The 12082-nt window shown below is 39.6% G+C and overlaps 1 protein-coding gene across 1 annotated transcript in view; it reads left to right on the forward strand.

The window, feature by feature from the left end:
- Window positions 1–12082, forward strand: part of CORO7 (coronin 7) — a 304171-nt gene that overhangs the window by 106773 nt on the left and 185316 nt on the right. Inside the window, exons 8-9 of the mRNA XM_089683334.1 lie at window positions 10516–10602; window positions 10984–11066. Of these exons, the coding sequence (XP_089539460.1) occupies window positions 10516–10602; window positions 10984–11066 (170 nt within the window). The remainder of the gene's footprint in view (window positions 1–10515; window positions 10603–10983; window positions 11067–12082) is intronic.

A 12082-nucleotide genomic window follows, 5' to 3' on the forward strand; every position in this document is an offset into this window, starting at 1 on the left:
TTATTTTTTTATATTATTATTTTGTATTTTTTTTAATTTTTTTACATACTGTCACCGTAGCAGTACAGTGTCACCATGGTGACACTGTACTACTTGGGGGTGATGAAGATTTTTTTTTTTTTTTACACATTGCTTTTACACCCATATAGGATGTAAAAGCAATCATTTCTCTTTCTCTCTGTGTGCATTCTTGCACTCATTGAGAAGTACTGAGTGAGCTGTGATTGGTCACAGCTTGTCACATGGTACAAGCCTGTTGTGAATAGCCTTGTACCATGTGACCTCTGTGATCATTCACAGATTTCACACGTAGTAAGCAAGGATGTCACAAGTGACATCTTGCTTACTACTTTGCATGTGATCACTGATTGGCCAATCAGTGATCACATGATCGGGACCTCGTACAGAGGTCCTGTCCGACGATCGGTGTTTCACTGTGTCCGGAGGACACAGCGGGCACCGGATCGCGGTGCTGCGCGCTCCCAGGGAGCGCGCACAAGCAGGGTGCGGGGAGGCCGTTTATAAAAAGCCACCCGACCCTGCACTGCCACCGTCCAGCCGTTTATATGCAACGGCCGGTCGGGAAGTGGTTGACTACCTCTGTGGACCTGTTAAGCAACCATAACACTTGCTGGTACATGCCTTGTGCTATAGTGTATACATATATACAGTGCTCAGCATAAATGAGTACATCCCTTTTGAAAAGTAAGATTTTGATCAATATCTCAATGAACACGAGAACAATTTCCACAATTGTGACAAAACTGAGTTTTATAGAACATTTGTTTAGCTCATTACATGAAAGTAAGGTTAATAATATAACTTAGATTACAAAATCTTCATTTTTGCTCAAATTAGTTGAATACACCCCACAAAAAAACTGCTACATCTAGTATTTTGTGTGAGCTCCATGATTTGTAAGGACAGCACCAAGTCTTCTAGGCATGGAATGAACAAGCTAGTGACATATTGCAACATCTATCTTTTTCCATTCTTCAAGAATGACCTCTTTTAAAGCCTGGATGCTGGATGGAGAGTGATGCTCACCTTGTCTCTTCAGAATTCCCCATAGGTGTTCAATTGGGTTCAGGTCAGGAGAGATACTTGGCCATTGAATCACGTTTACCCTGTTCTTCTTCAGAAATGCAACAGGGGCCTTAGATGTGTGTTCTGGATCATTGTCACGTTGGAAAAGTGCCAAGGGCACAGAGTGATGGCAGCACCCTCTCTCTCAATATAGAACAATACATCTGTGAATTCATGATACCGTCAATGAAATGCAGCTCCCCAACACCAGCAGCACTCATGCATCCCCACAGAAGGACACTGCCACCACCATGTTTCACTGTAGGCACTATGCATTTTCTTTGTACAACTCACCTTTGCTACGCCATGCAGTTTTGAATCCATCAGTTCCAAAAACATTTATCTTGGTCTCATCATTCCAGAGTACAGAGTCCTATACAAAGTTATTTTAGACCATCATTCTCTTCTAACCCAGTAGCAACAGTTTAGGGAAGGCTTTTATCTGTTTCAGCATAACTGTGTCCCTGTGCATGAACCTAAGACTTAGTGTGACAAGTCTAGTGTGGAGGAACTCGAGTGGCCTACAGAGAGCCCTAACCTAAACCCTACTAAACACCTTTTGGGATGAATTGTAAACCCAATTGTAAGCAAGATCTTATCATCAAAGATAAGTACCTGACCTCTTTTGACTGAATGGGCACCAGTTCCCACAGGCACAGTTCAAAACCTTATGGAAAGTCTTCTCAGAAGACTGTTGTAGCTGAGAATGGGAGAGAATGCAACTCTTTATTAACTTCATTGGTTTTGGGCATGTAGCGTAGTTTTGATGGCCTGGTGTCCACAACCATTTGGCCATCTAGTGTATGTATTGTGTGATTCTGATCCTGTGTGATTTTCTGCACAATGCAGAAAAGATCATTCAACGTTTTACAACAGGGTTTCCCAACCAGGGTTCCTTCGGAGGTTTCTAGGGGTTCCTTGAGCAATGAGCAATTAGCAATTTCTGCTTATCAGATGAGTTCCCACTTACACCATTGATCTTTTTAGCAATCTGCAAGGAGGTAATTCTTCCCAATTACCACAAGTATAAGGAACATTCTTCCCACTGATCATCACATGTATTGTTAGTAGATATAGTAATTTTTAGCAGGGGTTCCCTGAGACTGGAAATTTCTTTCAAGGATTCCTTTGTGTTGAAAACTTTGAGAAAAGCTGATTTATGAAAACATACCATATACAATGCCGTGAAAAAAGATTCATATCTCTTGAAATTTTCCACATTTTTGTCATGTTACAAAAAAAAAATATAAATGTTCACAAAGTAGCACATAATTGTGCAGTGGAAAAAAAAAATTGGTTTTCAAATTTTTGTAAAATAAATATCTGAAAAGTGTGGCATGCATTTGTATTCAACCCTCTTTACTCTGATACCGCTAACTAAAATCAAATGGAACCAATTGCCTTCAGAAGTCACCTAATTAGTAAATAGAGTCCACCTGTGTGTAATTTAATCTCAGTATAAATACAGCTGTTCTGTGAAGCCCTCAGAGGTTTGTTAGAGAACATTAGTGAACAAACTGCATCATGAAGGCCAAAGGACACACCAGACAGGTCCGGGATAAAATTGTAGAGAAGTTTAAAGCAGGGTTAGGTTATAAAAAAAATATCCCAAGCTCTGAACATCTCATGGAGCACTGTTCAATCAATCATCTGAAAATGGAAAGAGTATGGCACAACTGCAAACCTACCAAGACATTAGTCAGACAAGCAGCCAGTAAGCCCATGGTAACACTGTAGGAGCTGCAGATCCACAGCTCAGGTGAAAGAATCTGTCCTCAGGACAACTATTAGTCGTGCACTCCACAAATCTGGCCTTTATGGAAGAGTGACAAGAAGAAAGCCATTGTTGAAGGAAAGCCATAAGAAGCCATGCAGTTTGCGAGAGGCCATGTGAGGGACACGGCAGACGTGGAAGAAGGTGCTCTGGTCAGATGAGACTAAAACTGAACTTTTTGGCCTAAAAGCAAAGCGCTATGTGTGGCGTAAAACTAACACTGCACATCACCCTGAATGCACAATCCCTACCGCGAAACATGGTGGTGGCAGCATCATGTTGTGGAGATACTTTTCTTCAGCAGGGACAGGGAAGTTGGTCAGATTTGATGGGAAGATGGATGGAGCCAAATACAGGGCAATTTTAGAAGAAAACCTGTTAGTCTGCAAAAGACCTGAGACTGGGGCGGAGGTTCACCTTCCAGCAGGACAACGACCCGAACCATACGGCCCAGCATTTTGCAAAGAAGAATGGGCAAACATTTTACTCCTCTAGATGTGCAAAGCTGGTAGAGACATCCCAAAAAGACTTGCAGCTGTAATTGCAGTGAAAGGGGGTCCTACAAAGTATTGACTCTGGGGGGGGCTGAATACACGCCACACTTTTCAGATATTTATTTGTAAAAAACTGTTGAAAACCATTTATCATTTTCCTTCCACTTCACAATTATGTGCCACTTTGTGGTGGCCTATCACATAAAATCCCAACAAAATACTTTTACGTTTTTGGTTGTAACATGACAAAATGTGGAAAATTTCAAGGGGTATGAATACTTTTTCAAGGCACCGTAGATACTCACATAAACTATAGCAGGTGACAGGGATTGATTATCTTCAACAACTGGAACTGTTTTCTGTTCTAGTGATTTGACCAGTTCCAGAAACTGCCAGTCAGGGAATGCTGGAACATCTAGTCTTGGACAAGTGTAGGCCCGCAGGATGCATAAAATTGTGTTAGTAAATAGGTAGGCTGCTTTTCTCTACTACTTCACACCTCCACTTCTGTAAGATGACAACAGCACCTGACCTGGACCCTCATGGTTATACTGGTTGGGTAGCCTTGTAGGTAACAATACATTCTGTGGAAGCAGTAGAGATATAGGTAGATGTCCTTTTAGATGGGCAGACTTCAATTTTGGATCAGCACAAAAAATTGGCAAGCTAACGATAGTCAGTTCTTGCGGAATTGATGGGAGGAACAGGTAGGTAGGTTTCACACCAAGTTTATGGTGGTATGGCTGTGCATAGTTTTTCTAGAATATTTTCATAAAATATCTGTCTACACTTCATGATAGTGACATAGACACTGAGACAATTAGGGGAGATTGCTCCGGCCTTATGACTGGTTCCCAAGGTGCTGACAGGTAGGTTTCTCTTACTATATGATGGGGTTTTAGGTCTAGATAAAGTCCTGCAGGTTCTTCTTTCCTTCTATATTCCCTGTTGTCGATATTTTGATGTTGACACATATACTTCTCACTCTGCTTTTTTTTTTTTTTTAAAAAGTTGCATATTTGCACAACACTTCGTGGATTATAGCTTTAATATTAAGTTTATACAAGGTAAAATTGAAATGTAAACTGTACGAGCTTCAGCTGTTCCTGGATACAGAGGTCTGGCGTGTGTCAGCTCACTGTGGGTCGGTGGCATTGCCAGCTTAATACCCCCTGGCACATGTAAAGCAGCATGTCATGTATACTTCAGTCACGCCAGATGGCAGCAGAAGTGGATGGAGTGTGTGGGAGCTGTATGTGGGGATCACATTACAGAAGTTAAGGACCTACAGTTGGCTCAGCGTGGGGTCACATTGAGTGACAATACAATTTGTAGCCAACTGAAATGTGCTTGCAGTGAAGTGACAGGTTCAGTTCTTGGCTCAAGTCACACTAGTAAGCAGCAGATTCCTAACCTGCACTGTTTAAAGGGGTTATGGTGGCTAATGTATAGTAACAGTGTGCAGAAGCTAAAAAAGATGTATACTGATCATCAAGGTTTTTTTTAATAAAACGTAGGACATAAATGGCCATATTCAATATATATATATATATATATATATATATATATATACAGTGGGGCAAAAAAGTATTTAGTCAGCCACCAATTGTGCAAGTTCTCCCACTTAAAAAGATGAGAGAGGCCTGTAATTGGCATCATAGGTAGACCTCAACTATGAAAGACAAAATGAGAAAAATAATCCAGACAATCACATTGGCTGATTTGGAAAGAATTTATTTGCAAATTATGGTGGAAAATAAGTATTTGGTCACCTACAAACAAGCAAGATTTCTGGCTCTCACAGACCTGTACCTTCTTCTTTAAGAGGCTCCTCTGTCCTGCACTCATTACCTGTATCAATGACACCTGTCCACAACCTCAAACAGTCACACTCCAAACTCCACTATGGTGAAGACCAAAAAGCTGTCGAAGGATACCAGAAACAAAACTGTAGACCTGCACCAGGCTGGGAAGACTGAATCTGCAATAGGCAAGCAGCTTGGTGTGAACAAATCAACTGTGGGAGCAATAATTAGAAAATTGAAGACATACAAGGCCACTGATAATCTCCCTTGATCTGGGGCTCCACGCAAGATCTCACCCCGTGGGGTTTAAATGATCACAAGAACGGTGAGCAAAAATCCCAGGACCACACGGGGGGACCTAGTGAATGACCTGCAGAGAGCTGGGACCAACGTAACAAAGGCTACCAACAGTAACACACTACGCCTCCAGAGACTCAGATCCTGCAGTGCCAGACGTGTCCCCCTGCTTACGCCAGTACATGTCCGGGCCCGTCTGAAGCTTGCTAGAGAGCATTTGGATGATCCAGAAGAGGATTGGGAGAATGTCATATGGTCAGATGAAACCAAAATAGAACTGTTTGGTAGAAACACAACTCGTCGTGTTTGGAGGAGAGAGAATGCTGAGTTGCATCCAAAGAACACCATACCTACTGTGAAGCATGGGGGTGGCAACATCATGCTTTGCAGCTGTTTCTCCGTAAAGGGACCAGGACGACTGATCCATATACAGGACAGAATGAATGGGGCCATTTATCGTGAGATTTTGAGTGCAAACCTCCTTCCATCAGCAAGGGCATTGAAGATGAAACGTGCCTGGGTCTTCCAACATGACAATGATCCCAAACATACAGCCCGTGCAACGAAGGAGTGGCTTCGTAAGAAGCATTTCAAGGTCCTGGAGTGGCCTAGCTAGTCTCCAGATCTCAACCCCATAGAAAACCTTTGGAGGGAGTTGAAAGTCCGTGTTGCCCAGCGACAGTCCCAAAACATCACTGCTCTAGAGGAGATCTGCATGGAGGAATGGGCCAACATACCAGCAACAGTGTGTGCCAACCTTGTGAAGACTTACAGGAAACATTTGACCTCTGTCATTGCCAACAAAGGATATATAACAAAGTATTGAGATGAACTTTTGATATTGACCAAATATTTATTTTCCACCATAATTTGCAAATAAATTCTTTCCAAATCAGCCAATGTGATTGTCTGGATTTTTTTTCTCATTTTGTCTCTCATAGTTGAGGTCTACCTATGATACCAATTACAGGCCTCTCTCATCTTTTTAAGTGGGAGAACTTGCACAATTGGTGGCTGACTAAATACTTTTTTGCCCCACTGTATATACATGTGTGTGTATATGAAATGCGTTTTTAGTATAGAAAAATATTTTTTAAAATACATTTCAAATATATTGTATATCTTTAAAAATAAAAAAATCTATATTTTTGGAATGCATTTACAAATATATGTTGAAATGACTTTCTTTTTAAAACAAAAATGTAAAAAAATCTGAAGAATATATTTAAAAAAAAAGTCATTTTAACATATATTTTTACATATATTTGTAAATGCATTCCAAAAATATAGATATGTATTTTTAAAGACATACAGTATATTTGAAATGTATTTTTAAAAATATTTTTCATATATTTTGTAATAAACGCATTTCAACATGCAGTGTGTGTGTATATATATATATGTGTGTGTGTGTATGTGTATGTGTGTATATATATATATATATATATATATATATATATATATATATATATATATATATATATGTGTGTGTGTGTATGTATATGTGTGTGTATATGTATATATATATATATATATATATATATGTGTGTGTGTGTATGTATATGTGTGTGTATATATATATATATATATATATATATATATGTGTGTGTGTGTGTATGTATATGTGTGTATATATATATATATATATATATATATATATATTTTTTTTTTTTTTTATTGAAATATATTTTGAAATATATTGAATATAGCATATAAAAAAGTCATTTTAACATATATTTTTACATATATTTGTAAATGCATCCAAATATGTAGATTAGTATTTTTAAAGACATACAGTATATTTGAAAATGTATTTTTGAAAATATTTTTCATATATTTTGTAATAAACGCATTTCAATATACAGTATATATTGAACTATATTATTAAATATATTGAATATGGCCACAATTGCAGCATTTCAAATATATGGCAATATATTTGGGAAGAATATTTTTAAAATATATTTCAAATATATTTTTCCTCCATATGGGTGTAGAGACTCCTATAACTGACCTAAAATACTAGACGCCTGGCTGCCATGCTGATCCAATGGCTTTAGTACATGCTCTGTCCTTGACAAGTATGCAGGAGTTTTGAGTTGACGCTAAGCTCTTGCTTGTTTTGGCTCAGTGAATCAGAAAGTATTGAAGCCACAGACAGGCAGCTAGCATTTTCAGAAGGTGAACAATGGCTGCCTTTATTTTCCTGTCACTGCAGGTTTCCTTTAAGAGTCAGTTCACTCAAACTGTTATATTGGGTTCTGGTAGATACAAAAAAAATGAAACCACTGAATGTTTTTGTATATCTCTCAGGAACTCCATTGGGGGGATTCCTGCACTTCTTTGGTCTCCATACCTGCCAAAGTCACTACAGCTTAAGCTGAAACAAAAGAAATTCCTACAACTTTAGTCACATCAATTACTTGTCATGAAGTATTCCCACATTGTGCAAGCAACTGGATCATGTAGGGATCTTCACTTCAGGGATGCTCTGTCCTCTTCCTGTCTTTAAACTTCTGGTGCTGCAGTGCTTTACAGCTTTGGGTCTTCAGGTAGAACAGCAGTACAACAGGGACCAACAGTGACTTAGATCTGAAAATCGAAGAAAGAAAACTGTTGTGAAAAGAATGCATTGTGGCCATAGTAAAGTGTATAACTTTTTATTACTGTATTAAAAACATGTATTTGTTGCTTTCCTTGTCTGTATTGAAGGGATGTCCCATCACTTCCTGTCTTTTGACTTCTTGTTTCTAATGCGGACATACACCATAACAAAAATCTGCCAAAAGTTTTAACCTGCTATATCCAAAACAATAAAAAAAAAAGTTTTGCCTGTAGTTAGGCCTCATTCACATGGGATGTAAAGAACTGTACATCCGTGGAGACCCATGTTTACCAGCAAGGGGATGCCCAGGTATTCCATGCAGCACCATTCAGGCAGTCCTGTTGCTGTGAGTTGGGACGCAGTGACTGCATAGACAAAGCTTCTGCTCCTAATGTGCCATCAATGTGGGTGCATGGCCCCGAAGGCATCTTGAATGTGTTCGGGGCCATGCACCTGCGCAGATGTAACATTGGGAGCAGTGGCTTTGTGCAGCTGCTGTGTCTCAATGACAGAAATGGAACTGCCTGCTTAGGGTTGCTCAGAACACCTGTGCATCCTCATGCAGATGAATACAGCCCTCCATTGGCATATGATTATGTACACCCCATGTGAGTGAGGCATTAGCCTTTTATAGATAGTAGTAGTTTCTTATGTATTCCAGTTTGGGGTTCTTGCTAATTGTGTCACTGCACTCTCTGTTAATGTTTCTCAGCAGTTGTACCCCTTAGAAAGTTATCTCTGCTGCCTGTGAAAAGCACTCGAATTATTATTCCTTGTTCTCCAATATGCCAAGCTGAGGACATTGGAAACCTAAGACTTATCCAAGCAACCACAGGACTGTGCAGTAAAGATACAGACCTCTAAAAATGCATGATGAAACCCACCACTGAGGACTGAGAATGTTTTAAGAAGGCTTTCCACTAGAGTTTGGAATGTGTATGTGGGGATGTGTGGCCATTCATCCAAAAGAGAATTTGCTAAGTCAGGTATTGATGTTGTATAAGAAGACCTAACTCGTAATTTATCCAAATGGTGTTTGGTAGAGTTGAGATCAGGGCTCTGTGCAAACCACTCAAGTTCTTCCAAACCAAACTCATTGAACCATGTCTTCATGGAGCTGGTTGTGTGATGGTTGGACGTCCACAAACCTAGGGCCATAATGTAGCTTTCACTGACATCGTACTGCCTGAATCCAGAGGGCTGTGAAGATGATATGGCTGTGTGACTGTACAAAAAGACCCTACGGGGCCTAAGGTGATAGCATTAACAGGCCACTGACTTCTAAGGTTCTGTATAGGCCGATGAGTAACTTATTAGTATTTCATGTCTTGTATTGGGAGTACAGAGCCTTTGGAGGAAACCTGTTATGTTATGGGAGGAACGGCTGAATCCAAAAAAGATTATATAGCCTTTGGAAATTGATACCAGGATGCAAGCGCTACAAGGTTACAGCGTTAATCACTCATCATCCATGCTGCTCAGTAGCCTCCCTGGCGGTATTCCCGAGTGTAGCTCGGGGTAAAGTTTCAGTACCACAAGCGGTAACCCCGAGCTACACTCAGGAATACCCTGCAGCGTTGCTCCAGGATCTGCTCTTCACTTACCTTGCCCTGCGCTCCCGCGATGTCCCTCCTGCAGTGTCCCCGGCAATGTAATCCGGTGGATGCCGGCATCTGTCATCTGGGTTCCATCCCCTGCGACGTCGGGGCATATGGGGACGGAAGTGGCGGGAAATTTGAAAATGACAAAAAGTGACATTCACTAAATTCACTAAAATCACATAGTATAACATTACTGTATCAAACCATTTCACATATATTTTGTCCCGAGTGCTTTGTCCTGTGCCCTGCCTGCATTTTTACTGTTCTTTCTGCCTGGAAACTGAGAAACGTCCATGGCGTCCAAAAAGCGTCCCTTTAGGTCAAAAGCGGTTTTAGACCGGCTAGAGAACAGCGATAGTAAATCAGAACCACTTGCAGAATTGAGTGATAATGATTCGTGGGGGAAATTCATCATCAGACCCTGAAAACAATTCTGCGACTTTGCTCAGTGATGTGCGAACTTGGCGCTCTATTTCAAAATTCAGTGTTTTTGGTTTGATTATATTATTGAATTACATTTATTATTATTTTGTATGATTATTTATTAAATTATAATTTATGATTTCGTGTTTCAAATTTTATCATACCCGGGATGTTTAATAGACTCTTGTTCGGACAGATTTCAGTGAGTTATTCCTAAAAATTACAGGCCTACAATAAAAAAATACATATTTCCATGCAAAAAAAAGTACCGCTTTGAGCACAGAAATATGGACATAATCAGACCGCTAGGGAGGTTAAGCTGTGAAGAGTTGCTCCTTTTTGAGGGGTTTAGCATGTCAGTTGGACAGCTGTGTACACAGGTAATTTGTTAGCTCTTTTTCTCTATTAACATTGACTTGCTTTCTTTCAGGATGCCCAGGGGCATGACAACAATAAAGACTGTCGAGTACTGTGGACAAATTCCAACAACCATCTGGTAACATCTGGATTTAACCAGGTAGAGTGCTCCCCAAGGCCTCACTATCTCGCTCTCATCTCCTTTCTGTGTTAATGCTAGATGTCACATGACATATAAAGCTCAGTGTTGCCCTTGCCTCACCTTGTCCATATTTGCCATGCGTTTGTTCTCATTAAAGTAGAGTAAAATAAAGTATCCCTGAGGCTCCCACCAACAATGATCTCTCCTCCACCTGAACACTGGACACCTAACCCCTAAAGCAAGTTCTTATAGCCCTCAGTGCTAAACATTTAACCCACAACTGACATTCATGTCAACTGTTTCTAACAAAAGAAGAAGCTGTAGAAAAAGCCATCCATATTTAAAACGTAATTATGTAAGTGCCGACATTTTATCTTATTGTGTCATCTCTCTCATTAGGTCAGGGAGAGAGAGTTGCTGCTTTGGGATCTTCGTAATTTCAGCCGACCTGCGACCTCTTTCTCAATGGATGCCTCCTCAGGGTAGGAATATGTCTTCTAATTATCTATAAGGAAAACTGTAATGGGAGAAACCCAGAGGCAGCCATTTCTGAGCTCTGCTAATGAAAATGATAGTTTTTTGTGACTCTTATTCTTTGATACTGTAAGTCATTGACCTGGAATCAGCATAGTAAGCGAGATAAGGCCCTCTGACTCTTCTATGGCTTTGCTGTTTTGCTTAGTTGTTCTCAGTAAGCAATTCAGAAAGTAATGAAGACGGTTGGTTGATATAACAGCCAGAAAATTTTCATTTTCAGAAGGGGGTCAGTGGTATTTCCCATATTTTTTTATTACAGGTTTACATTGATTATTTTGATGAATTATAGTATTTCAGAAATTTCATGATCTATGGTGAGCAGCAAAATAACATGAAATAAACTTGTGTATTGTCCATGCAGGGAGAGGCGACAGGATCTCTTTACATATATATTCAAATACACAGCACAAAAATTCCCAGAAAAGTAATCCACCTCCACCCTTGAAGGTTAATCAAAAAATGTGTATAAAAACTTTTCTTTTTAACAAAACCACATAGATGTCCAAAATATCAAAACAATCCCCAAAAGTGTAACAAAATGTTTAACAAAGTCTCTTTTTTTCTTCTTTCAACGACAAATCTTTTTCTCAATACCCGCAAATTCTGATGACAATATACCTCAAAAGAAAAAAACTTAACATAGTGTCATACCTTTTTGGTAATAAATACACACGTGCCCCTTCCAGTGCAACATGCAATACTTGTGAAAAAAGGAAAGGAAAAAAAAAAATTGTTAATCTATATGCGAATATCTGCATATACGCATATATTTTTTAATTCTCTGTGTAACCAAATTCCTAATCAGTGAAACACTCACACATCGTGTCCACTATATAAACTGTGCAAACAACTCAAAATGTATCACTGCAGATGTGTAACACCACACTATATATTCATCAGTGATCACCTTATACCCTACACACCCCCAAACCAAACAATCTCCAACTCGTGTGCTGATGGA

Source organism: Staurois parvus, unplaced genomic scaffold (assembly GCF_062004578.1).
Source record: "Staurois parvus isolate SC_StPar_1 unplaced genomic scaffold, SC_StPar_1.0 ptg000018l, whole genome shotgun sequence".
NCBI lineage: Eukaryota > Metazoa > Chordata > Amphibia > Anura > Ranidae > Staurois > Staurois parvus.